The sequence below is a fragment of the Zonotrichia leucophrys genome, chromosome 20, assembly GCF_028769735.1.
Source record: "Zonotrichia leucophrys gambelii isolate GWCS_2022_RI chromosome 20, RI_Zleu_2.0, whole genome shotgun sequence".
Lineage (NCBI taxonomy): Eukaryota > Metazoa > Chordata > Aves > Passeriformes > Passerellidae > Zonotrichia > Zonotrichia leucophrys.
In genome coordinates this window covers 8,175,041-8,197,458 of record NC_088189.1, presented here as the reverse complement: position 1 = coordinate 8,197,458, position 22,418 = coordinate 8,175,041, and the positions used below count along the sequence as shown (strand labels likewise).

General features: G+C 46.4%; 3 protein-coding genes across 4 annotated transcripts; 1 reads left to right on the top strand and 2 right to left on the bottom strand.

Annotated features, from left to right (window-relative positions):
- Positions 1-441: 441 nt before the first annotated feature.
- ZNFX1 (zinc finger NFX1-type containing 1) lies at positions 442-13,142 on the bottom strand. Of its 2 annotated transcripts, none has more exons than XM_064730134.1 (13): positions 12,709-13,142; positions 10,074-12,008; positions 9,158-9,289; positions 8,578-8,723; positions 8,232-8,375; positions 7,686-7,803; positions 7,194-7,435; positions 6,944-7,083; positions 6,476-6,630; positions 5,647-5,792; positions 5,179-5,289; positions 4,361-4,456; positions 442-2,956 (listed from the first exon to the last, which is right to left on the bottom strand). In XM_064730134.1, exons 1-13 carry the CDS (start codon positions 12,761-12,763, stop codon positions 527-529), a joined length of 5,850 nt encoding a protein of 1,949 aa, XP_064586204.1. In that variant the 5' UTR covers positions 12,764-13,142; the 3' UTR covers positions 442-526. The 2 variants fall into 2 exon arrangements, with proteins under 2 accessions (XP_064586204.1, XP_064586205.1); XM_064730135.1 differs by having other exon boundaries at positions 7,686-7,800.
- Positions 13,143-13,223: 81 nt separating this feature from the next.
- DDX27 (DEAD-box helicase 27) lies at positions 13,224-19,560 on the top strand. Its single transcript, XM_064729794.1, has 21 exons — positions 13,224-13,358; positions 13,442-13,576; positions 13,679-13,738; positions 14,017-14,167; positions 14,535-14,581; positions 14,739-14,825; positions 15,560-15,665; positions 15,752-15,925; positions 16,250-16,400; positions 16,553-16,652; positions 16,761-16,902; positions 16,977-17,130; positions 17,245-17,326; positions 17,402-17,579; positions 17,723-17,829; positions 17,971-18,076; positions 18,178-18,272; positions 18,369-18,495; positions 18,714-18,798; positions 18,988-19,062; positions 19,343-19,560. The coding sequence occupies exons 1-21, from the start codon at positions 13,263-13,265 to the stop codon at positions 19,356-19,358; spliced, it is 2,274 nt and encodes a 757-aa protein (XP_064585864.1). The 5' UTR covers positions 13,224-13,262; the 3' UTR covers positions 19,359-19,560.
- A 399-nt stretch (positions 19,561-19,959) lies between these two features.
- SNRPB (small nuclear ribonucleoprotein polypeptides B and B1) lies at positions 19,960-22,394 on the bottom strand. The gene is made up of 7 exons (XM_064730289.1): positions 22,276-22,394; positions 22,022-22,173; positions 21,547-21,658; positions 21,135-21,287; positions 20,641-20,779; positions 20,364-20,489; positions 19,960-20,148 (listed from the first exon to the last, which is right to left on the bottom strand). The coding sequence occupies exons 1-7, from the start codon at positions 22,276-22,278 to the stop codon at positions 20,111-20,113; spliced, it is 723 nt and encodes a 240-aa protein (XP_064586359.1). The 5' UTR covers positions 22,279-22,394; the 3' UTR covers positions 19,960-20,110.
- Positions 22,395-22,418: the final 24 nt, after the last annotated feature.

Sequence of the window (22,418 nt, the reverse complement as noted above, 5' to 3'; positions counted from 1 at the left end):
CCATAGACAACCCCATAGAGACACCCCCGCCCCATAGAGACAGCCCCGCCCCATAGACAACCCCATAGAGACAGCCCCGCCCCATTGAGACAGACCCGCCCCATAGAGACAACCTCACCTCACAGACAACCCCATAAAGACAGCCCCACCCCACAGACAGCCCCGCCCTATAGAGACAGCCTCGCCCCATAGACAACCCCATAAAGATAACCCCGCCCCATAGAGACACCCCCACCCCATAGAGACAGCCCCATAGAGACAGCCCCTCCCTACAGACAACCCATAGAGACAGCCCCTTAGAGACAGCCCCACCCCATAGAGACAGCCCCACCCTACAGACAACCCATAGAGACAGCCCCTTAGAGACAGCCCCACCCCATAGAGACAGCCCTACCCCACAGAGACTGCCCAGCCGGGTTCATTTTATTAGTGACACGCTTTATTAGTTAAGAACAAGCAAAAGGGGAAAGCAGTGGGGCTGTGCCCCTGTGTGTGTGTGTCTGCGGGAAAGAGCGAAGCTCACACTCTACATCAGCCGGCGCAGCTCCTCGAAGTTGAGCATGTTGTTGGCCACGTCGGACCAGGCCGCGTGGGTTGCCCCGTCCATCTCCGGGGCCAGGCGGTTGCTGCTCTCCAGGGTGTGGTTGGTGCCGCCGATGACTTCGTGGCACTCAGGGCATCTACTCTTCTCCATTGCCCCCCCACACTCCCCAATTACATAGATGTGCCCATTTTTGCACTTGAACCAGTGGCCACGGGGACAGCCAATAGCACTGACAATCTGCACCCGCTCAGCTTCAGAAATCCCCAGCCCTGACATGGGCAAGCTAGCATTGATCTTCTTCAGGCAAGCCTTCACTGCAGCCTCATCCTCCTCTGTGAATTTCTTTGTCCCTTCCAGGATCTCCCGTGCACTGTTAATCTCTGCTGCGATGTCTGCAGGTATCACCCTACTTGCTGCTTTGCACCTTTCCAAGAGGCTCAGCAAGTAAGTCAGCCTCTGGATCTCAGACTGCAGGTCAGTGAGCTCCTGGTCTGTAAAACTGATGCGTGGCTTATCCAACCACTTCTGCACTTCATTCAGCCTCTTTATCAGCCCTGTCTTTTCATTCTCATCGATTTTTTTCAGAGAATTAGTTAGGTCTGCTACACGTTTGTAAAAATTAAGCAAGTTCTCAATTAGTCCGATACTCTTTGTGGAGAGAGCTGAAGCTTTTAGTTTCTCTTCCAGCATGGCATACTTAGAGTATAGATTAGGTCTCAGAAAAAGATTCTGCACCAGCGCAGCCTGCAGCCTCTGTCTGTTAGACTCAATTTCCTCTGCCGGGCCTTGGATTTTCTGTTTCACCCGTTCTATCTCCTCCACCTGCCTTTTCACACTGCTGCCATATCTCAGATTCTTTCTGATGGGTGTCTGACACTGAGGGCATACCTTCAGCTTGATGACATCATCATCTTCATCCATATAGTGGTCAAGGCCTTTCGACTCAAAGACATGGCCACAGTCTTCAAGCTGTACAAATCGAGCATCTGGGTCATCCTCAGAGCCAAAGAAGATCTGAGTGAGTTCCTCACGGTCACAAACAAGGCACTTCTTTGGGCAGGGCTCTCCACACAATCCAACACAGGGATGACCACAGGGCAGCATCTTAGCACAGGGAACATTGCAGCGAGGCCTGTTGCATGGCTCAGAGCAAAGCTTGGTGCACTGGTAGTGCTGGCACTGCCACTCACATGGCTCAGCACAAGGAACACAGCTTTCCCAACATTTCTTTTTGCACTTACTGTGAATACAGTAGTTCTGACATTCCTTCTGACAAGGAGGACATTCTGTAGTACAAGGCTCTTGACACTTGTGGGAACAGATCAAGACACGCTTGCATGGGCTTTTACATGCCTCATGAAATCTTCCTTCAAAGCAAGCATGACAGGAACCTGAACATGCATGACCACATGCCAGTGTGACAGAACACTTACTCTCACATTTCACAGGCTCCTCATGCCTCATCCTGGTCATCCAGCAAGGAACTTTCTGCTCGTGGCCACATTTCAGTGTGGCTGTAACCCGTTGAGGACACTTTATTGTGCATTGCTGCCCACAGGTACGCATGCACGTGTGTCCACAGTTTAACTTCTTCTGGCAAGGTTCTAGACAGTGAAATTTCCATTCTGGAATATGGCATGGCACCATCTGTACGTGGCCACACTTAGAAATAGTTTTCTTTACCTTCACCATACATTCTCCACAGGGCTCGTAACATGGCTTTGGGCAGCGGTGCCCATCTCCACAGAGCACCTTTTGACAAGGCTTCAGGCACTGGTACTCTTTGTGCTCAGGGTCATATGGGTGGCATGCCCTTGTGCAAGCATGGCCACAATTCAACCTAAACTCACAGGGACGAGTACAGCCTCCCTCTGGGACACTACTGAAGTCTTCACCTGTAGACACCTTTGTCTTGGTTCCAGGGTGGTTTTGACAGCAAAGCTCCAATGACTGGCCAATGTGACCATTCTTGCTAAGGGTTACAATGATCTTGTTCCAGAGAGGAACCTTGCCAAGCATTCTCATGTTTCCAATACAATAGAGGCCTTTCTTAGCTCTGGATAATGCCACACATATCCGATTAGGGATCTGCAAGAACCCAGGTCTCCCCTCTTTGTTGCTCCTCACCAATGACAGCAGAATAATATCATTCTCCTCTCCCTGGTACTTATCCACCACATGAACCTTCACACCTTCAAAGATCTTTGCTGGCATGAACCTACGCAGACAGAAGAGCTGTCCAGTGTAAGTAGTGAGAATGGTGATCTGAGAAGGTTCATAGCCCTGACACAAGAAATATTTGCACAGTTCCACTACAAAGTGAGCCTCATGTGGGTTCTGGTGGCTTTTCCCTTCCTGGATCTCTTGTTCAGGAACCTCATGTTCCACAAAGAAGATATTAGTTGAGACACCCTGAAACAAAAGGAAGGATGTCAGAGAGAGAATTCTAGTTTCTGTCACCCCAGAGTGTTTCCATGCTCCTGATTATCCACATCCAGGAGGACTTTTAAGGAGTTGACTACAGTATGCAGTTACTGTGTACTTAGGAGATTTCCTCTTAGATTTCCATAGGTTATTAATCAAATTCTCATTTCAGCTTACTGGTAATATTTTAGTATCCTAATATGAAATCAGTTTCTGATTTTATTCCCTATCTTTCCAGAGATGTTTTTACTGTACATTTCTAGGTTATACCAAAGAAAACATGAAGTGTTAGTAACTTCTCAAAGCATACTCATGGTGTGAACAATGTCTTGTTTTGGCCCTGTAGGAGAAAGATACTAAGTTAGCAGTGCACAGGGCTGAGCACTTGCCTAAAACACACTTCCTCTGTTGTTGCAATAAAAACAAAGCAGCAAGGAAAATTTCTTCTTCAACAGAAAACACTAGGAATGCTAGGACTCCAGTAGTCACTTACCCCCTCATGGTGTGCAAACTCAACTTGCCTTGAGTTAGCAGGGGCTTTTACTTTTTTACCTATTAACTGGAATTATTCTACCCGTAAGAAATTATTGCTCTGCCTGCCAAAACCCAGAGACTGATTTTAACAGGAAAGAACAGCTTTTGTATATCAAACACAGATCTCTGGTTGTCCAAGGTAAGATTACAGAGAGATGACTGTTAATAGTTCAAAGATGCAAGAAAAGCACCAACCTAGAGATACATGAAGCCCTGGTTAGGGCTTCCTCATTTGTATTTCCTCGTTTCATTAAGGAAATTTAAATCAGAAAATGGGGAGTGAGTGTTAAGATGGATGCTCAGTATCATTAAGGAAGAAGCAAAGACTGACACTTCTGACTGATACCCAAGGCAAGCATTCTAATAACTTACTAAATTCTGGTTGTTTATTGAGCATGTTAGATAATAAATGATGACTTTATACTTGTAAGCTGCACAGATCTTCTTTGCAATGTTGTGCATTGGCAGAATGCCCAAACGGAGAGTCTAAGGAAAAAGAGTTCCAGTAATCCTGTCACCCATTTTATGTTGGAGTTTCAATATTATCCTCTAAATCTTTCATTTAAGATTTCTTCCTAGCTTTCAAACTCCTACAATTTGTTTGTTCCTCCTTCCATTTTTACTGTTCTTTTAAAGTCATTGGTATTGCATCTATTTCCACCGTCCACCATTACTAATGCCAGAAGAACTACAAATTACTTATGTAATTCTATATTGCACAATTCCTTGATTCAGGTATAAATTTCAATAAGTGAATTTGACCTAAGAATTTGAAATCCTTGAACACTGTAGTTTACAGAAACTCATTTAGCCAGTAACAGGGGACAAAAGCAACCCCCTGGACTGCTGAAAACTCACTTTTATATTCTCATATTCCAGGACAGAAGGATGGTTCTCCAGATTCTGGTATATATGAGGACTGATAAGCTGGGCAATTTCAGGGCGCATGCGGTGCTGAAACACAAAACAATTTTATCAGTCTTATGAAAGGAGAACCATATTTCCCTGTCAATATTCTTTTGCTCCACCGTACAGACAGCGGCTGAATAGAAGACAAGGATGACTTTTCAATAAGAGACAAGAAGGGAGCACTTCCCAATCCCTGCTCTCCCTCACCCCATTGCTGACACCACCAACAACTGCAGGAGAGTAGCAGAGCATCTTCAAAGAGTAGCAGAAAATCTCTTCATAAGATTGTTGCACAGTAATGCTGGCTTCAGTGCAAATCTAGGCACACTTATAGATAACAAAAGCCAGTACATCACCCTAACTATTAAATGAGCTCTTTCAAGTACCTTTAACACAGGACTGCTGGTGGTAGAATTAACTTCCCCAGGCACCAAGATAGATTATTATAGCAATTTAGCAGGAAGCATCCTGAGAAGAATTGTGCTGTCTCACTCTGCAAAGCTGTGGAAATTTCAGTTGCCACAATAAACCGTGTCCTTCACAGAAAAACATGAGAACCACAGTGCTGTGGACAATATAGCTAAATAACTGAAAATATTCTGGAACTCTGTATCAGTTTGACAGCTCCTACCACTCTTTTCAGAAGTTAGATAGAACATGCTCTTCTTTTAGGCTGCTCTTACAGTAGAAATATAAACTTAACTGTATTACAAACTTAAAACAACCTAAATACAAATGCCATGAAGTTTTTTATAGCTCTTTCTTACTTGGTACTTCAGACAGACAAAAGGGAAATCCACTTTGATCAGACGTTCAAAGAGAGAGACTTCGAGGTTGAAGTTCTTGGCCAGGTCATATACATTTGCACTTGGCTGCAACTGAAAGAGAAGGGATAGGAGGTCCATGTTTTGGCACTTTTCCTATGTCTAAGTAGGATTTTTCACTCTCATTTTTTTGTGACTGGTCTCCCACTGAAAGGCCAGAGACTGGATTCTTGCAGAAGTGCTAAACATCAAAGCCAGATATAGTCACAATCAAGGCACATCTAAAATTGTATCAGTTCAACTAAAACATCAGTCCCACAGGAGCTCTACTCTAAAATTACAGGAGAGAGGACCTGTGGTATCTGTGGAAGCTGGGGAGCAAAAAGCCTTGGCAATTTTCCCATACAGCATTTGGTTAGATGGTTCTTGTTCATTAACCCAGCAGACAGAGATGCTAGCCATGAAAGTTACCTGCTGATGATCTCCAATGAGAATGAGGTGCTGGCATTCTCTACTCAGAGTAGTAATGGTGTGAGCCTCAAGCACCTCTGCTGCCTCTTCTACAATGACAATCTGTGGCTCTATGTACTGCAAGATCCGTCGGTATTTTGCAGCACCTGAGCAAGGACAGAAGATCAACCTTAGGATATAACTGCATTCAAGCTGTAAGGCAAGACTTTTCACAGAGGGGAGTAGGCTGTGTCTCAGAAAAACTGGAGTTCTTCTCAAGATTCCCCACTTCAACACTTGGCTTTTTAAATTTTAAAACAGCACAATACCAGGGATGGCTTCTTTATGATGAGTTAAGGAAGGCAGGTGGGGATTATTCCTATGCCTGCCTTGGTTCTTTTTCCAATGCTCTCTTCAGACAAAAGAAATGCTCAATATGATAACTTTATACTTATACTTTATACTTATTTATGTGTTCTACACATATAAATAAGGCTAAATTGTCTCTCCAAAGGGACATATTACAACAACTGTGACACTACCATCTCCAGAAGGTGCTGTGGGAATAGCAACACAGGTATTGGCTGTGACTTACTAAGGCACAAGGGGTGCAGCTCCAATAGAAGAAGGCTACTCAAGAGAGGGGGAGTGCAGAAAAGCACAGAAGCTGCTCATGCCACTAATTAACAACTCTCACAAGAGCCCCATTTGCAAAGGGAGTCAAAGATTAAAAAGGCAGAGCCTGTCCCAGGCTGTGAAGCAGTACAGGATACTAATCTTTCAGCAAAAAATTTCTTTAAACATGATTGTAAGCAGTACAATACTGGTTTGTTTCCCAACTGCTCTGCACCTGTAGTTGTCATCCCCACAACTCTTGCTCTACTGATAATGCAGAGATCTTGCTCCAGCTTCAGTTCTTTCAGCTTTCTGGCTGCTTCCTGATACCGCCCTTCATGCTCCCGAATGTTCTCTCGAATAGAACCCTGGTAAGTCTGCAGCCAAAGCCTGGGAAGAAAGCACCATTATCACACACTGCAAGGAAAACAGGGTGGTGATCCACAGGTTCTGAATGGATTCAGCTCAAAACTTCTGCCATGCCTTTTGGGAAACATTATTACCATCCATACTTAGTCCTGAACATGTACAAATGCAGGGCATGATATTGCTTCCCATGCAGTACAAGAAAGGTAAGAAGGAGCATGTTCAAACAAGGAAATGAACAAGTACAAACAGAAACATCATGGCTTGACACAGTTTGCACACTGGAATGATCTTAGGAAACACCTGCCTGACAAGCCCTGCACAATAGCTTTGTCACCTGTAAAGCCTCCAGCGGGAGTCCAGGTCAAGTTGCCACACATCCTGAACAGCATTGGCCTCTAACTCTGCCATTGCGTTCACTTTACGGAGCTCAACCTTCATCTTCCGCATAATTTTTCTCCTCTGGCCACGAGTTACCTGCAAAAAGAAAAAAAAAGCACCCCAATAAGCAGTTACAGCACAGAGATTCTTTTGTGTTAGTATCCCCATGTTTTCCTTTACACAGTCATGCCAATGCATGCAGGTACCTCCCACTGCATGTTCTCCTGCTGTGGTTGAGCTGTTCCTTCTTCCTGATCCAGCTTCATAGCCAGCATGGAATGGGCTATTTCATTAACACTGTCATCTTCCTTCTCCCTCCCCCAGTAGTCTGCTATCTTTTCATCCTCAATCACTCTCTCATCTTCAATCAGGTCAGCCATCTCTGGGATCTCCAAAAGCTCCTCTTCTGCTTCATCTTCGCTCTCCTCCTCTCCCTCCTGCTCACCACCTGTGGGAGTCACCAGTCACATGAAGTAAGCCACAGCCACTCTATCAGTGCAGCAGTCAGATCACTACATTGAAATGAGGGTTAATCTTCTTAATTCCCTCACAGTATCACACATCATTCAGTGCCTGTTAAGAAGTAGTGTCTCTTTTCTGGCACACATACACTGCTTAGGTAAACACACTTGTAGAAAATGTGTGTGGGGTGGGTGTCTTTCTGGTGTTTGTTTTTTTTTTGGTTTTGTTTGTTTTACCTGGATTTTCAGCTGATATATTGTCTGCAGCATTCTGAGTGAAGGCAGATACACCAAGTCCCAGCCACTCCAGAATCAGTGAGCGTTGTGAAGCAATGTAGTAAAACTCAGTGTCCTGCTAATATAGAGAAAGTCAAATCAGCCAGGCCTATTGCACTTCAGAGTCTTAGCATGATGCCAAAGCAGCACCTTACAGCAGTGGCAACTAGGACAATTCCCCCCAAGACACCCTCCAGAACTAGAAAGTCCCAGCAGCCCCAGATCTTCAGAAAGGGTACCCCTCCTCCCTTCAGTTTAAGAGGTTTTCCTTTGTGTACTTGTATTTTTATGCTGCTAAAGATCACTTACAATTTCTGCAGTTTAAAGGAGCAAAGTTCAAAGCCCTTGCTTGCATGCTTGTCATTTGGCACAGCTTGCTGTTCACTCCTTTACTCTCCCAGTAACCAAACGATGCTAAAAAGATGTATGCTGGTGGAACCCATTAGTAGAAAGGATGGTAAGCACGCACTGGGACTGCTTGACTCAGAAGAAAGGGACCTCTCTTACCAGAGCCCTTCTCAGGCTGGTCCAGTGCTGGGGTGCCATGTGTGGTTTCAAGTAGCGCTCATGCAGAACTCCGTAGGCCGTGCACTCCAACCGCTTCGCTCCTTCAAGGAGACCCTGCTCAGCCTCCTTCATCTCCCTCATTATCTACTCATAACAAACACAAGGGAGGCAGTGTCACACTCAGAGAAACAAAGCTCACTAACAGCACAACAAAAAACTGACAGAAGAATTAAGAGACCAAATTCAGGGTAAAACAAGGTGAAAGGCCAGGTGTGGGGGAGGTTTATTATCTCCTCCAATGCACAGGCAACCCAGTCCCAGCATCTCCCAGGAAGTCTGTACATACATGTTCAGAGTCTCTGAAGTGGTAGTCTGAGAAACCAAATCTGTAGGCATGCTTCCTCAGCTCCTTCAAGGTGAATTTGTGCAGGGCTACACTGCTACTCCTGCCCCCAATACGCACTATCCCGGCTTCTTCAAATGAGTATATTCCTGTGAATAAAAAATATTAGAACTAAAGGGCCAAGCTCAGTTTTCAGCAGTAGGACAAGAGGTAGGAAAAATACCCTTTGACTGCAAATCCTACAGTGGTTTGCTCTGAGAGAAGTTTTTTTAATCTATGTCAATGGGGCTAGAGTCACTAAAAAGAATCAAACCAAAATGCAGGTTATCATGCCATACAATGAACAGAGTAAGGGTTATAGTGTAGTTTCTAATTACAGGTTCTAACAACAGGTTGACCAGAGAACTGGATGCACTATCACTTGAAGTGTTCAAGGCCAGGCTGGACTGAGCTTGGAGCAACCTGGTCTAGTGGAAGGTATCCCTGTCCATGGCAGGTGGGTTGGAACTAGATGATCTTTAAGGAAGTTCCAACCCAAACCATTCTATGATTATACCACCATCCTGCTTGCAGGTACTCTTACCTTCTAAGAACTGATCCAGTGCATGGTTGGTGTAGCAGACTATAAGGATGGGACGCTTCCTATAAGTGCTTTGCCACGCATGATCATTAGTCAAGAGAGCCTGAACAATCTTCAAACCCACATAAGTCTTCCCTGCAAGACAAACTCAGAATCAGAAAAGGGTAATTCACGCTCTATAAGTGCCTTGAAACACAGAAATCATCAAAACAGATAAAAGATTTCTTTCCAGGCTGCCAATCTGGTCTGTGCCAAAAGAACTGACTCCAGGGGTAACTAACTTACAAAATGTACACAAAGCAGCATGAACTGACCTTCCAGCCTGTAGCTGAGCAAGGCCACGGTCTGCAAGAATGTTATTCTTTGGATAATAGACTGGACACAGGGTTTTCTCTCCCACTGCATCCTCCAGCCCACTCTGATACTGGCATCATAGATGACATTTGGCTGCACATGAAACATCCATATACTACTGAAATGCAAGCACTGGTGCTTGTTAAATTCAGGTACCATTTAAAATAATTACGGTCTATCTTGTAATACTTTATTCACACAATGTTTCATGGCTGAATGTTCCCAAAGCCCTAACATGCTGTGAAGACAAGTAGGAGAGTGCTGCACAGCAAGAAGGACCAAGTTCTCAAAAGCCACTGTAAATTTCTTCACCCCAATATACAAGCACAGCCAACAGTGCAGTTGGTGTCTGTTTGCATGTAGGTGGGCAAAGATCAGATGTGGCTATTTGAGGATATTAACTGTCTCCACAGCTCACACTAACTGGGTGACTCAAGCCTCAATTATGCACAGGACTAAAGCTTTGGAGACAGTACAGCTGGCTTTCTCTGACGTTAATCTCCCTAGATGGGGAAATCAACAAGAACTTCTTAAATTACAGAGCCTTTAAGCAAATATGTCTCACCAGTGCCAGGAGGTCCTTGGATGATAGCCAGCTCCTTGGTGAGTGCAAGATTCAATGCCTGCATCTGAGACTCATCTAATTTCAAAGCTTCCATAGAAAGCCATTGACTGGAATCTAGAATTTTGACACTTTCCAAGCTATCAGGGCCCTTCTCTTTACGTGAAGTCTTCACCAAGGGTGCAAGGTTGTAGGCAGTATCCCATGTCAGGTATGCTGGCACCTTCACCTGTGCATCACATTCCACAATGTACTTCTGGAATGGGATGTCTTCTTCCCGCATTTTCTGCAACCCTTCTAGCACATGCCTATAGGCCTCAAAATAGGCAGTTGTCTCTACCATGAGGAAAGAGTCTGAGGGTTCAAACTCTCCCACCAGTGGCTGGCTGTCTGCATCAAAAGACAGCTCCACAATCCCATTGACAAGTTCTGCAGCATTACGATTGGAAACGGTGGCAAAAAGGAATGTTTCAAAGTGATCTTGGGACATGCAGACAAGGGATCCATACAGCAATCGTTTAGAATTCTGCCACTGTACAAACCTCAGTGGTTTTGTGTCAAACTGGACCTTGTAAGCAATGCCAGTTGGGGTACAAGATGGGGCAATAATCCGTGCATCAAAGTAGATCCTGACGTCATCAAATCTTCTCTTTCTTAAATTTCTGTCCTGGAGGTTCTGCAAAACCTCCATGATACCTTCCCTTAAAGGCCTTACAAAGTCTTCTCTCAAAAGTCGGAAGTGGGTGTCAAGATAAATACTGGTGCTTTCATATTTTCCAGAAACAAAATTGGGACGTAGAAAAGGTTTCTCATTACCGTGGATCTCATCGTATGTTGGATAAATGCTCATGAAACGATAGCTTCCTGCTTGCCCATCTTGAGGCTGCATAAATGTACAGTTATCAGCCCTCAGGGTGCCTTCACGTCTCTTCTCCTGCAAATGCTGCAAGAGCATCTGGACTTGACTGAGATTCTTCTCTGTCTCTTCTGTGATGTCCACACCAAAACATCTCAGGGCATCGATGGATGCTGTCAAGACTGTCAAGAGGAGGGAGACTTTCTGCACAGAGCTGGCTGGGAAAGTACTTATCAGGTGCTGAAGAAGTAAAATGATGTTGCTGATATGCTCAGGGTACTCATGGCGTACTGCAGGAACTACTTCTGTTACCATGTCAGACACATACTGTGGCAGACAGACCCTGAGAAAGTCGGACTCCTTCACAACCCCAAGAATGTGTTGGACCCTCTGTCTGTCCAATTGGGAACTGCACGCCTTCCGAAGCACCTGGCAAATGAGCTGAACGAAATTACGATTCATGGTTGTTTGGGAAAGAAGTTCCTTCAACCCTGAACTGGAAGCAAGTGTGTTGACAACTTCTGAGGGGTTTTTCTCGAGGAGACTTTCAAGGAATTTATAGCCAATCCTTCTGGCTTGCCGAGGCTGCTCACTGTGGTGGGCACCACCTGGGGTAGCACTCCTCAGCCCTCTCCCTCTAGCTCCTCCCTGAGCTTGGCCACCTTGATATCTCCTTCCCCTGCCTCCACTTTCTTGCTCATTCTGGGGTCCTCTGGTCCTCTCATGGGCTTGTCCAAACTGACACCTTCTTCCTCTAAATGCATTTTCTTCCTCATTCCAGCGTCCTCTGCCCCTCTCATGTGTTTGTCCACTTTGATATCTCATTCTCCTTCCCTCATTCTCCTGTTTTCTCCAGAATCCTGTGGCTTCACTGTTGGGCTGTTCACCTTGGATTCTTGGATTCTTACTTGATTGAGGAACCTTTGAAGTCCAACCACCAAACCCCTCTTCTCTTTGCCGATGTGGAAGGGTATAATTACTGTCTTGGAGATTTTCCCCTAACTTAGGTGCCTGGCCTGGCACATTATTTGTTCTGTTTCTGCCTCTTCCTGTAAAGCCAGTGTCCAAACGAAGCACACGTCCTTTAAAAAAGCAGGAAAAATGACACTCCTCAATTATAAATCAACCAAATTAACATGCCTCCCAACAAAGACAAATGAGTATATTGACCTGACAGTCAGTATATTTTGAACATCTGACATCAAATTAAAAAATTATTACATTTGCACATAGATTTTCAAATTAGTGTCTCATTTGTACCCTTCTATCCAACTGCTAAAGAGAGTGCTGTGCTTAGAGTTCACTTGAGCTATGAAGACACCAAAAAAGAAAACCTCTTTCCACAGAACTGAAAGCAGAAGTAAGAAGGTGAAAGTTTAAGTTTTCTGCACAGGACAGCGTTTCCTGGGGAGTTAATCATCAGTGAAATAATGATAGAGGATGCCACAACTGACTTGAACTGTACATAGCACGCACAAAACATGGAGTGTTTACTGAAAGTCCAGCCTTTCGGGGAAGAAGGAAGCACAGCCCACAGGGCTTTTATCAGACTCATCACAGAACGCTTAGGGAAAAATTGACTCCTAGCAGGAACAAACACAATAGCCTGCTGCGACACATTTCCGCATCATGGCCCCAAACAGACTCCAAGGGCAAATAAGGAAGTGTTGAAACTCAGCCTTGAGAGAAAACTTCGCTGTACACAGGTAGGGGAGTAGCGGATCCTCCTGTACCAGCACCACACCCAGCCCTCCTGCCCTGCATTCCCCGGGGGACCCTCACCTCTCGCTCCACCTCGGAATTGTAGGGCGTGGGGCTCCCGCCCAGGACCCTCCATGGCCCGGCCGGGGACCGCTCCGGCTCTGTTCCAGCTCTCCAGGGCGAGGGCAGCGCTGGGCGCTGGGACCGCGGCGCTCCTGCGGCCGAACACGGGCGATGCTGAGCCGCGTCTGCCCCGAGACCCAGCAGAACTTCCCTTTCCAATTCCCCCCAAAGTTTCACTTTCCAGTTCCCCGCAAGTCCCGCCCGGTGGGCAGAGCCCCCACTCCTGTCAGCCGCGGTCAGCGCGCCCGAAACGAAGCTTCTCCTTCTCTCTCCGGCTCCCGCGGCAAGGGGAAGCGAAGAGAAGGGGAAGCGAAGCACAGGGAAAGTGCAAAGTATGGGAAAACACCGCACGGCCACCTGTCCAGCCCCGGCAGGACTGCTTTCGGTTTCCTTTCCCGGCACAGCGGGGCGGAGGCAGCCGCGGCTCTGCCCACCCGGCCCGGCCCGGCCCCCAGCCCGGCCCCCGGCCCGGCCCAGCGCACGCGTGTTCCGCGCGGTTCCGGTTCGCAGCCATGGCCACGCTGGAGAGCCTGGGCCTGGTGGGCACCATCGCCGAGGGGGACGTGGTGCCCGTGGACTCCGAATCCGGCGACTCCGAGGATGAGGAGGTGGGGCCGGGCGGGCGGGAGGCGCGGGCCGGGCCGGTGCGGCGGGGCCGGGCCGCGGTCCGTGCTCACGGCTGTTCCCGCAGGAGCTGCCCCGGGCGCCGGGCTCCAGGCGGCGGGGACCCTCCCGCGGAGACTTCAGCGCCGACTTCGTGTTCGGGGAGGCGGAGGCCGGCGGGGAGGATGCCTGGACGGCGGCGCTGCGGCAGCTCCGCGGCAAGGTGAGGCCTGAGGCCAGGATGGAGCTGCGGTGCCAGAGGCCATAGCGCCCACTGCTCTCCTGGGCTCCTCTTACAGCTCTCCTGTTGTGATTTTCTGCCTAGAAAGCAGCAACGACGCTGGATGAGAAGATTGAGAAAGTGAGACAAAAAAGAAAGCTCCAGGTCAGGATCTTTCTCATTGCTGAAATATTGGTATGTGTGTGGCCATTCCCTCAGCCACGGTGCTCTGGCTGCTGCTCATCACTTTGCATCGGTTTGCTGCTACATGTGATGTGCTGCTGAATGGATGAGGTTGCAGAATTATTAGTGATTAAAGTTATGCAAAACCGTGGATTTGTGAATGGGGTCATGATAACAAACACAGACTCACAAAGGATTGAATTTCTTTTTCATCCTTTCTTTTTAAAACATTTTGGTAGAATTTTATTTTCTTTTTTTAGGAAAGGGAAGCTAAACAAGCCAAAGTAAAGGTTGAGGATGCAGAGGCTGAAGATGATCAAATCAAAAAGGAGCATGAGGATTGCAATAGGGATGAAGAAGATGTGGAGTCTGAGTATTCACTGGATGATGAAAGTATCTTCACAACAGCAGGTATCAGCAGTACACACTGAGATGGCCAAGAATCTGATACAGAGGTGGCTCACTGGAGAAAAGTGTGAAGTGAAGCCTTGCTGGAAGTGGGCAAGGAACACCTTTTATATTTTGTTTGCCTTCTGCAACATTCCTTCTGATTTTAATCAAGTTTATTTTGAATGGTAGCCATAATTGAACTCATCCCCGAACAAGGATATTTACTGGGCAAGTTTACTCCATTACATGCCTCTACTGGTTTCTGAGGCTTCTCCCTCAATAGCTGAATTGAGAGCAAAAAGTATGAGGTTACAAGGTGAAGCTAGTTCATCTTGTTATGGGTTTAGCTGTGCTTCCTAATTCCTGTCACACTTATCTTTCTCTGCAGATAAGGTCAAAGTAAAGGAAAAGAAGAGATCAAAAAAGGGAGAAGTGGTAAGTGTTAAAAACTAGTTTAATTCCTCCAGTATTTCTTACTGAGGAATTTGCTTTGGTTTACAAATCATAGCTCAGAAACCAGCCCAGAGCCCTTTGATAACATGTTGTGTTCCTGCATGTGTTGTTCCAGTTTTGTTGTTTTTCCTGTTTCTAGGAAGCAGAGAGCTTTTTTGAGGATGCCTCTCAATACGATGATAACTTGTCATTCCAGGATATGAATCTTTCACGACCTTTGCTGAAGGTATTTACCTAGCTGATTTATTACATGTTACTCTGAAGAATGTTGTAAAGCCTCCCTGCCACCAATTAGAACTGTCAAATTTCTCATTACTTTGCAACCTCTCTGACAAGGAAATAATTTGGGAGATAGTGTGATAGTCCTTTAGAAGCTGTTATTATACATTAATGGAACTGTTTTTTGATGGTGTCAGTCAAAGATTAAATGTGTTAACACCATCTTGAGCAAGACTTGTCACAGCATGGTTGGAGATCATCTTGTCCAATCCCTGCTCAAGAAGGGCCACCTAGAGTTCTTGCCTAGGAGTGTGTCCAGATGGCTTTGAATGTCTCCAAGGATGGAGACTGCAACTTCTGTGGGCCCCTTGTGCTGCTTGGTCACTCTTGAGGTGGAAAAGTGGTTCGTGCTGTTTAGAGGGAACTAAACACATATATCACCATGTTTCAGTCTGTGCCCATTGCATCTGTCTCTGGGCACCACTGAACAGAACCTGGCTCCATCCACTTTCCACCCTCTCATCAGATATTTATTGACATTGTCAGATTTCCCCCTGAGCCTTCTCCAGGCTGAGGAGTCCCAGCTCTGTCAGCCTTTCCCCAGATATGAGGTGCTCCCAGGCCCTTCATAATCTTCATAGCCTGTTGCTTGTCTCTCTGCAGTGTCTGTGTGTCTTGTGGTGATAAGCCCAGCTCTGGCCATACCAGAGACAGAGTTTAATTGTTCTCCCTCCTTTCTAGGCAATCACTGCTCTTGGCTTCAAGCAACCAACCCCAATTCAGAAGGCTTGTATCCCAGTGGGTCTTCTGGGAAAGGATATTTGTGCTTGTGCTGCCACTGGGACAGGTAGGGGGTTGATCAGGGCACTAGAAACAGAGAATCAGCTATTCACAATAATTGGTAACCCTTCTTAATATTTCTTTGTTTTTCAGGTAAAACAGCTGCCTTCATCTTGCCTGTCCTTGAGCGCCTGATTTACAAACCTCGTCAGGCTCCCATAACACGTGTGTTGGTTCTGGTGCCAACACGAGAGCTGGGTATTCAGGTGCACTCTGTCACAAAACAGCTGGCACAGTTCAGCAGTGTCACAACTTGCCTGGCAGTAGGTGAGTTCAGTCATTTATGTGAACTGTAAACCACTATACAGAAAAAAGCTCATTGTAAACCACTATGCAGAACTGGGAATTCTGTGTGTAAAACTGGAGGCTGTGTGGTTATTGTGCTTCTAGTAGATACATTGCAGTTTAAAGTCTTGCTTTCCAAGGTTGTGCTGTACTTGTTTACCTGTTTCTGAGAAAGAAAATATGGGGTCATTTCTATTTTTGAATGTGGTTTTATCTGAGCTGCTTCCTCTTCTCAGGCAGTTTGCATCCCTGTACTCTGCTGCAGTGTGCTCTGGGAGTCAGCAGTCTTTATTCCCTCTCTTTCAGGTGGCCTGGATGTGAAGACTCAGGAAGCTGCTCTGCGCTCAGGGCCAGACATTCTTATTGCCACTCCTGGGCGACTGATTGATCATCTCCACAACTGCCCTTCTTTCCACCTGAGCAGTGTTGAGGTGCTGATTTTGGATGAAGCAGACAGGTAGGGTAAGCAGGACAGCAATGAAAAACATGGCAGGTTTTTGCTTTCCTTTCTCCAGGTTATCAGGCTGTCCTTGTTGTCCTGCCTTGTGTAATGTTTCTTGGCCAGGCCCAAGTGAAGCTGCCTTACCTTGCTCTTTTTCTCCTGTGTAGGATGCTGGATGAATACTTTGAGGAACAGATGAAGGAAATAATCAGGTTGTGTTCCCACCACCGTCAGACAATGCTTTTCTCTGCCACAATGACTGAGGAGGTAAGACAAGCTGCTGAGAAACATACCCAGGCAGGAGGTTGAATGCGAATTTGTCAGGTTTTTTACCAGAAGTCATGTGGACTTTTTTTTCTTAACCTGTTTTTGTAGGTGAAAGATTTGGCTTCCGTTTCCCTGAAAAATCCCGTCCGAATTTTTGTGAACAGCAACACAGATGTTGCGCCTTTCCTGCGGCAGGAATTTATCCGGATCAGACCCAACCGGGAGGGGGACCGGGAGGCCATTGTAACAGGTCAGTGATGAGCCAAGGCAGGCTGTAATCAGTGAGTGATTGTGGAGCAGCCTTCTGAGAGGACTTTCTTTTAGCTCTGCTGACACGAACGTTCCAGGACCACGTGATGCTTTTCACCCAGACCAAGAAGCAAGCTCACCGCATGCACATCCTGCTGGGGCTGATGGGGCTGCGCGTTGGGGAGCTGCATGGGAACCTCTCTCAGACACAGCGGCTGGAATCACTCAGGTATTAGCAGGCTTAGTTGGCAAGCCTAAGCTAAAAAGAAGTTCCAAGTTGGAAGTTGTAGGGTGGAAGTAGATGGATACATTCATTGCTAATGTATTTGCTTTCTCTGCTCAGGCGCTTTAAGGATGAGCAGATTGACATCCTGGTAGCTACAGATGTGGCTGCACGTGGACTCGATATTGAAGGTGTTAAAACAGTGAGTATATGAAATGCTGAGCTTTTTAATGAGGCATTTCATGTTGATTTCCTACTAACACTGTTTCTGTTACAGGTAATCAATTTCACCATGCCCAACACCATCAAACACTATGTGCACCGTGTGGGTCGGACAGCCAGGGCAGGCAAGGCTGGTCGTTCTGTTTCACTGGTGGGCGAGGAAGAGCGCAAGATGCTGAAGGAGATTGTCAAGACTGCTAAAACACCAGTGAAAGCCAGAATCCTCCCCCAGGGTATGTGGTACTTTTACTGAGGTAAAAAGCTGAAGAGAGTACACGGGGAATGTTGTGGTACACAGGGACACTAAAGGAGGTGCTGAAAAACAAGCTGGACTTCACATGAGCTGCTTCTGGTGTTCACATGGTATTGTTTTCAGATGTCATACTGAAATTTCGGGAGAAGATTGAGAATCTAGAGAAAGATATCTATGCAGTTCTCTGCTTGGAGCGTGAGGAACGTGAGATGCAGCAGTCAGAGGCTCAGGTAAGCAATTTTTTTAGTATCTGGAGTGATATAGTCCATTATGAGGTTACCCTAAGTGTACTTAAACTGCCTGTTTTAGAAAGGGAAGAGAGGAGTAATTTTTAGCTATCATGAGCTCACATCTTGCATGAATTATCACAGATCAACAAGGCAAAGAAGCAGCTGGAGACAGGAAAAAAAGAGACTGGGAGTGAGAGTATGGAGCGGAGCTGGTTCCAGACCCGTGAGGAGAGGAAGAAAGAGAAATGTGAGTCATGACACTGTGACCTTTTTAAATTCTATAGCCACAGCTGGACTCTGCTCTGTGCTTTAAGAGGTTCTTTATTCTGTTTTTCTTTCTTTTTCCAGTGGCTAAAGCCCTGCAGGAATTTGACCTAGCATTACGAGGGAAAAAGAAAAGGAAGAAATTTGTTCAGGACACACAGAAAAAAGGCCAAATGACAGTGAGTTTGTCAACAAGTGCGACCCTGGCCAGACTATCATAGTTTTCCCTAAGCAAAGCTTCACATGACCAAAACTTGTGTTTTAACACCTTTCAGCCAGAGGAAAGGTCACAGTTTGAGATCTTGAAGTCTCAAATGTATGCTGAGCGGCTGGCAAAGAGGAATCGCCGAGCAAAGAGAGCCAGAGCCTTGCCAGAAGAGGAACCAGCAGCAGCACCAGCAGGTAGAGACTTTTGTGTTACAGCTAACTTCATTTTTATGTCACTTTTCTAGAAATAGGTAAATTAATCTAGTTTGTGTAGAGAAAGGCACTGATCTTTGAAGGAATGGCCACAAGTGCTGGCCCAGGGTCCATGTTTGCAGTCATTTGCCTCCTCCTTAGGCTAATTGTTGTGTTCAAGAGTACTGTGATGATGCAGTGTTCTGATTGTTATTTGTTAGGTCCCAAGAAGAAGAAAAAAGTGTCTGTGTTTGATGAAGAGCTGACCAACACAAGCAGGAAGGCTCTGAAGCAGTACCGTGCTGGGTAAGGTCTTAGGTCTACATTAGTGCAGCTGCAGTAATGAGAATTTGCATCTCTGTACTTCCTCAGGGATACTGGGATTTTGGGGAAGAGGTTCTGAAATTGGGGCAGGCTTCTTTTGAGAAGTACCTGTCCTGCTGATATAATTCTGTGACATGGCTGACCTCTCCTCCCTCCCCTCTCTCTCTAAAGCCCATCATTTGAAGATCGAAAGCGCTTGGGTATCGCCCAGCGCAGGAAAGGAGGGACCTTCAAATCCAAGTCCAGGTATAGTTCCCTTTACTTTCTTGTTCAAGTCTTGGGGCTTTTCCCCTGCTTTCTTCTTGTGCTTGTTTAAAGACCTTGCTAAACGGTGTGTTGGTTCTGAAGTACCCTCTTATTGCAGGTCTGATGCTGGGGGTAATCAAGGATAGGGCCTTTAATAACACATTTCCTAGGCTTCTACTTGGGAGACCATTATGCCTAGAAAATGCTCAGTGCTGCTCCTCATCTGTCATTGAGAGTTTGACTGATGGAGTAATACAATTTCTATTGTCTTCTCTTGCAGGTATAAAAGAAAGTAAAGTAAGAACTGTCACCAAATGGGTAATTTCAGACACACTGTACAGGCCCTCAATTTTGTAGTACTGCAAGGAGACAACCTCAGTAAAATTGAAGTTTTTCTTCAAATTGTGGAATAGCTCTGGCATGGTTGTCAACTACCTAGTTGAAGACTGTGAAAACATCTGTAGCAAACCATGAAATAAAGGATTATTTTTCTTGTAAGATGTTGACTCTGTTTTATGGATGGCTAGAAGAGCTGGAATACGTTACATCTTTCTAGTTCATGTACGTAATAACTTAAGGCAAAAACTGAACAAAGTTTTGCTCATATACTTTTGTGATGTCATTTCTATAACAGGAAAAAAAGTTTTTCAAACTACCTGTCACAAAGATGGTTTCTTTAATTTTTTACCATCTCCACTCTCCTAATCTGTTCCTTTTCCATCAGCCTTGTTAAATTTCATTGCTATGCTTTAATTCCTATAAGGAACACAAAACAACTGGTCATTTCTGTCTATACAAATTAAGCTTTTTTTCTTCAAGCCTGCTCTTCTGGGATGACCAGTGTGGAGCAGTAAAAAGTAATGACTCTTGACACAAACAGACCAGCACAACAGTGACTCCTAGTACTAGGTTTTCCATCTTTATTAAAAAGGTCAAACATCACCAGCAGCAGATATAAAATATACATAGGAAAGGTATGACAGGTGGTACTGCTCAGTGTATCCCCTTCCTTGGTCTTCTCCCATTTCAGAGGTACATCACAGAACTCTCACGGCCTTGGGGGGCGCATGCCAGGTGGAGGGGGTCCTGGGAATAAAGGGAAGAGTTGAAGAGAAAAGAAGCAGCAACACTAAACAAAACCAAAAAAAATTCCCCATGCTCAAAGTAGCCACAGAACCCCTTCTGGCACCAAAGCACTTTGACATCTAGCAGAGCTAGGGAGACACTGGAATGCATCACCCTTCAAACATTTTATTACAGCTCCTCAGAGCCCCATGGCAGCTGGGATAGTCTGTGCTCACCTCTCATCCCTGGGGGTGGTGGTCTCATGCCTGGGGGGGGCATTCCCATGGGAGCCCCTCGGCCAGGTGGCATTCCCATGGGGGGGCCCATTGGTGGTCTCATGCCTGGAGGAGGCCCCATCATTCCTTAAGCCAGAGAAAAAACAAGCATGTCAATCCAGCTGAATATTCAAGGCACTAGCTGGGTATTAGGATATCCTACAATACCAGATATTCATCAGAAAAATTTTATCACCAATTTTGCAACAAAACATGAGCTCTACAGAGTAATTCCTACCTGGAGGAGGGGCTCCTCTGCTCATGGGTGGGGGAGGACCCCCACGCCCTGGTGTGTACTGAGTTGGGGCTCCTGCTATGCTGGCAGTGGCTGCTGCAGCAGCAGCTGCAACTGTTCCACGACCCTGGGGTGTCATCACCTGTAGACAAAACAAACAGACTCAGAAAAAATAGAACCTGCTTTATCATATTAACTAAAAAATCATATTGAAATTCCCCTTCAGAAATTACACCAGTCTTCTCTTAACTTACCAAAGAACACTACAAACTGTAATACAATTCAATGGATACCACTTGAATTATGTGTGAAAAGCTACACTTTTCAACCCTCTTTTGTCGTACAGGACAATACCTAGGGAGATCTAGTACCAAAAAAAGCCTCACTAGGCTCAAACTTTGTGGTAATAAACTAAGATTACAGTTCTTCCACTACACCAATTTCTTGCATCACACTGGTACCAAAAAATAAAAGCCACATGGGTCATAGTATCTCACCTGTTGGGAAGGTCCTCCCACTCCTCTGACAGGGCCAGCTAATCCTGCTGGAGCTTGTGGCATGGGAGTACCAGCTGGAACTCCCCTCCCTGCTGCTCTCCCAACACCAGGTCCTCCAGCAGCTCCAGCAAGGGGCACGCGGGCAATTCCAGTCTGAAAAGACAGCCCCCAAAGAGAAAGATTTATCAGAAATCCTCAGAGCCTACAGATGCCCACAGACTTCCTTTGTCCAATGAAATGTCCCAGCCCATAAAGGAATTAGAGCTTCCTGCAGAGAAATTTGTTGGACCTAGTTACAACAGCATCTGTAAGATCTGTAAGTCTCCAACAATACAATAGCAGTGTTCCCCTGCAAAGAAGTAAATTCATCAGATTTCTCTTCTTTTTTCTTTAACTTTCTACTCATTCTTACATCTTTTGGAGGTGGTCCTTCAACCGTCATGGACACCAGGTTTTCCCCTCGCAGCAACACAAGACCAAGGACTCGTTTCTCTTCCCGTTCTGGCTGTTTTGAATTTTTAGGTCTGGGGAGAAAAAAAAATTGCAGAACAGAAGGAAAACCAGAATGAATGAATACTGCTCTTTGAGCTGGCAACAGAATATATTACTAGGCTGCTTCTCCAGAGATGAACACATTTTTATATGCCACAAACGAAGTACAAAGAGAAATCTAAACTGCTGCAAATAGCATCTCACGTGTTGGCTATTTGGAAAGAACCGAAACAAAGGGTCCGATAAGCTTTGGCAGTTTGGGGATTTGACACAAGAGACTAAACCCATGAGGGTTTTTGCAGGAGCCGGCAGCACTCGCTGCCCCAGCGCTGTCCCGGCTCTCGCCCCGAGGCCCCCCCGATGAGGGCCGGGCTGGGGGCGCCCCCAGCGCTCACTTGATCTTGCGGAACTCGTCGCAGTCGCAGAGAATGAGGTTCATGTGCTTATCGAAGGCCTTGAACGTGCCGATGAAGACGCGCCCGTCCTGCAGGATGCACCGCATGCGGTAGTCGATGTGCTGCAGCATCTTGCTGCTCTTCCCCACCGTCTGCAAGAGAGCGCCGCGTTACCCGCGGCCCGGCCCGGAGCTCGCTGCACCGCTAGCTCGCTGCACCGGCGGCCCCCAGCCCCACGGGCCCGCCCGGCTCACCATGGTTGCGGCTTTCCGTGTCCCCCCCGCCGCCGCTGCTGCCGCCGCTCCCGCCGCGCTCCCTCGCTCCGCGCTCCCCGCCCGCCCCGGCGGAAGCTCCTACGCGCGGCCGCCGCGACTTCCGCCCGCGCTGCGCGGACCCC